The 1,753-nt window shown below is 42.6% G+C and overlaps 1 protein-coding gene across 1 annotated transcript; it reads right to left on the minus strand.

Annotated features, from left to right (window-relative positions):
- Positions 1-345: 345 nt before the first annotated feature.
- On the minus strand, positions 346-1,296 carry LOC144769787 (olfactory receptor 1L4-like). The gene has a single exon (XM_078653973.1). It carries the CDS (start codon positions 1,294-1,296, stop codon positions 346-348), a length of 951 nt encoding a protein of 316 aa, XP_078510099.1.
- Between the last annotated feature and the right edge of the window lie 457 nt (positions 1,297-1,753).

Genomic DNA, 1,753 nt, shown 5'->3' on the forward strand with positions numbered 1-1,753 from the left:
CCTGTGAGATAGCAGGGTATCCACAAGGTGAAAGTCAGGCATCCCGCCGCGAGGGGCCGTTGTGGAGATTAAGCAAGCTGTTGCCCAGAGTCGCAGAGTGTGAACCCGTGAGTCGAGGAGGCACCGGGGTGAGAATTATCGAGTCCGTGGAATTTTTAGCCCAAGACCCGCCGGGGCGGGGAATTGAACCCTGGTCCAGGACCGATCTCAGATTCCGGGTCTGCCGCCTCTAACCCCTGAGCCACACTTCTCCAATTCATAGAACTGTGGCTGCAAGTTTACTTTTAGTGTTGTTTTACTGCTCTGTAATACAGCTCAGTGACAAATGAACCTGTGAATGGTTTCCTACATTGTTGTCTTTGCTTTCCGGAGGGCACTTTTAAAATCTTTATTTTTCAGAGTATATATAAAAGGGTTACAGAATGGAGTAAGCACAGTATATGATAAAGACAATAGTTTGTTTTCATTCATAGAAAAAGTTGATGTTGGTCGTATGTATGCAGAACTCAGAGACCCATAGAATAGAATAACCACAGTGAGGTGGGAGGAGCAGGTGGAGAAGGCCTTCCACCTCCCCTGTATTGATTTTATTTTAAGGATGGCCATGAGGATGTTGACATAAGATACCACCACTAACAAAAAGGGAAACACAACTATAACCGAACCAAGGATGTAGCTTGATGTTTCTATCGATCTAGTGCTGCTGCAAGAAAGCGTCATGAGGGCTGACACATCACAGAAGAAGTGGTTGATTGTGTGAGATGAACAGAAGGATAGGCCTGACAGCAGCACAGTATGAGGTATTGAGTCAGTGAGGCCAACTATCCAGGTTCCCACTGCCAGACGAATGCAGACATCTTTGCTCATGATGGTCCCATAACGTAAGGGATTGCAGACAGCCACATACCGATCATAAGCCATGACTGCAAGGAGAATTAGTTCTGTTGACAGAGTGGCTAATAAAAAATAAATCTGGAGCAGGCATTCTGTGAGGGAAAATAGATTTTTTTCCTTAAAGAAATTTACCAGCAACTTTGGCAAAATAATTGTTGTGCAGTTGATATCAAGGAATGACAAATTTGTGAGGAAGAGGTACATGGGGGTATGCAAATGTATATTTAAATAAACAATTGCCATAATAAGAAGATTTCCAACTAAAGTTATCAGATAAGCCAACAGCAAAATAGCAAAAGAAAAAGCTTGTAGCTGTGGCACATCCACAAAACCTACAATGACAAAGTTGTTTGCTTCAGTATGATTTTCTCTTTCCATTTGGCTGGGGATGGAGTCAATCATGCAAGGATCTTAGGACCATCTGAAATTAAATAGAAACAATATTTTATCATCAAACAAAAAGTGCCAGTATGACACAAATTGCTGAATACGGAACAAACAAACACACTCATAAGACAGTCTTGCATTATACATTCCTGATGCTCTTTTAGAATATTAGAAAGAAAAGTCTCAACAAGGTGAAGATCCTACAACATTTAGCTGGCATACCCAAAAGAGAATCAATGTTACACATTGAGAAGCGTACACAGTTTAAGGCCCTGTGTATTGCTTTCAGGGCTCTTCATGGGGAATGGCCTCCATCTTTTAAGCTTTGTTTTCATTGGTACATCCCGCCGAGATCCCTCCGCTCAGAATCAGCATTTAATATCATTGTCCCAAGAGCAAAAAGAGCACAGTGGGTCTGGAGAAGCTTCATAGGCAGCACTTCCTGTCTCTGAAACAGCCTCCCCTTACTCCT

The sequence above is a fragment of the Lissotriton helveticus genome, chromosome 7 (genome assembly GCF_964261635.1).
Source record: "Lissotriton helveticus chromosome 7, aLisHel1.1, whole genome shotgun sequence".
NCBI lineage: Eukaryota > Metazoa > Chordata > Amphibia > Caudata > Salamandridae > Lissotriton > Lissotriton helveticus.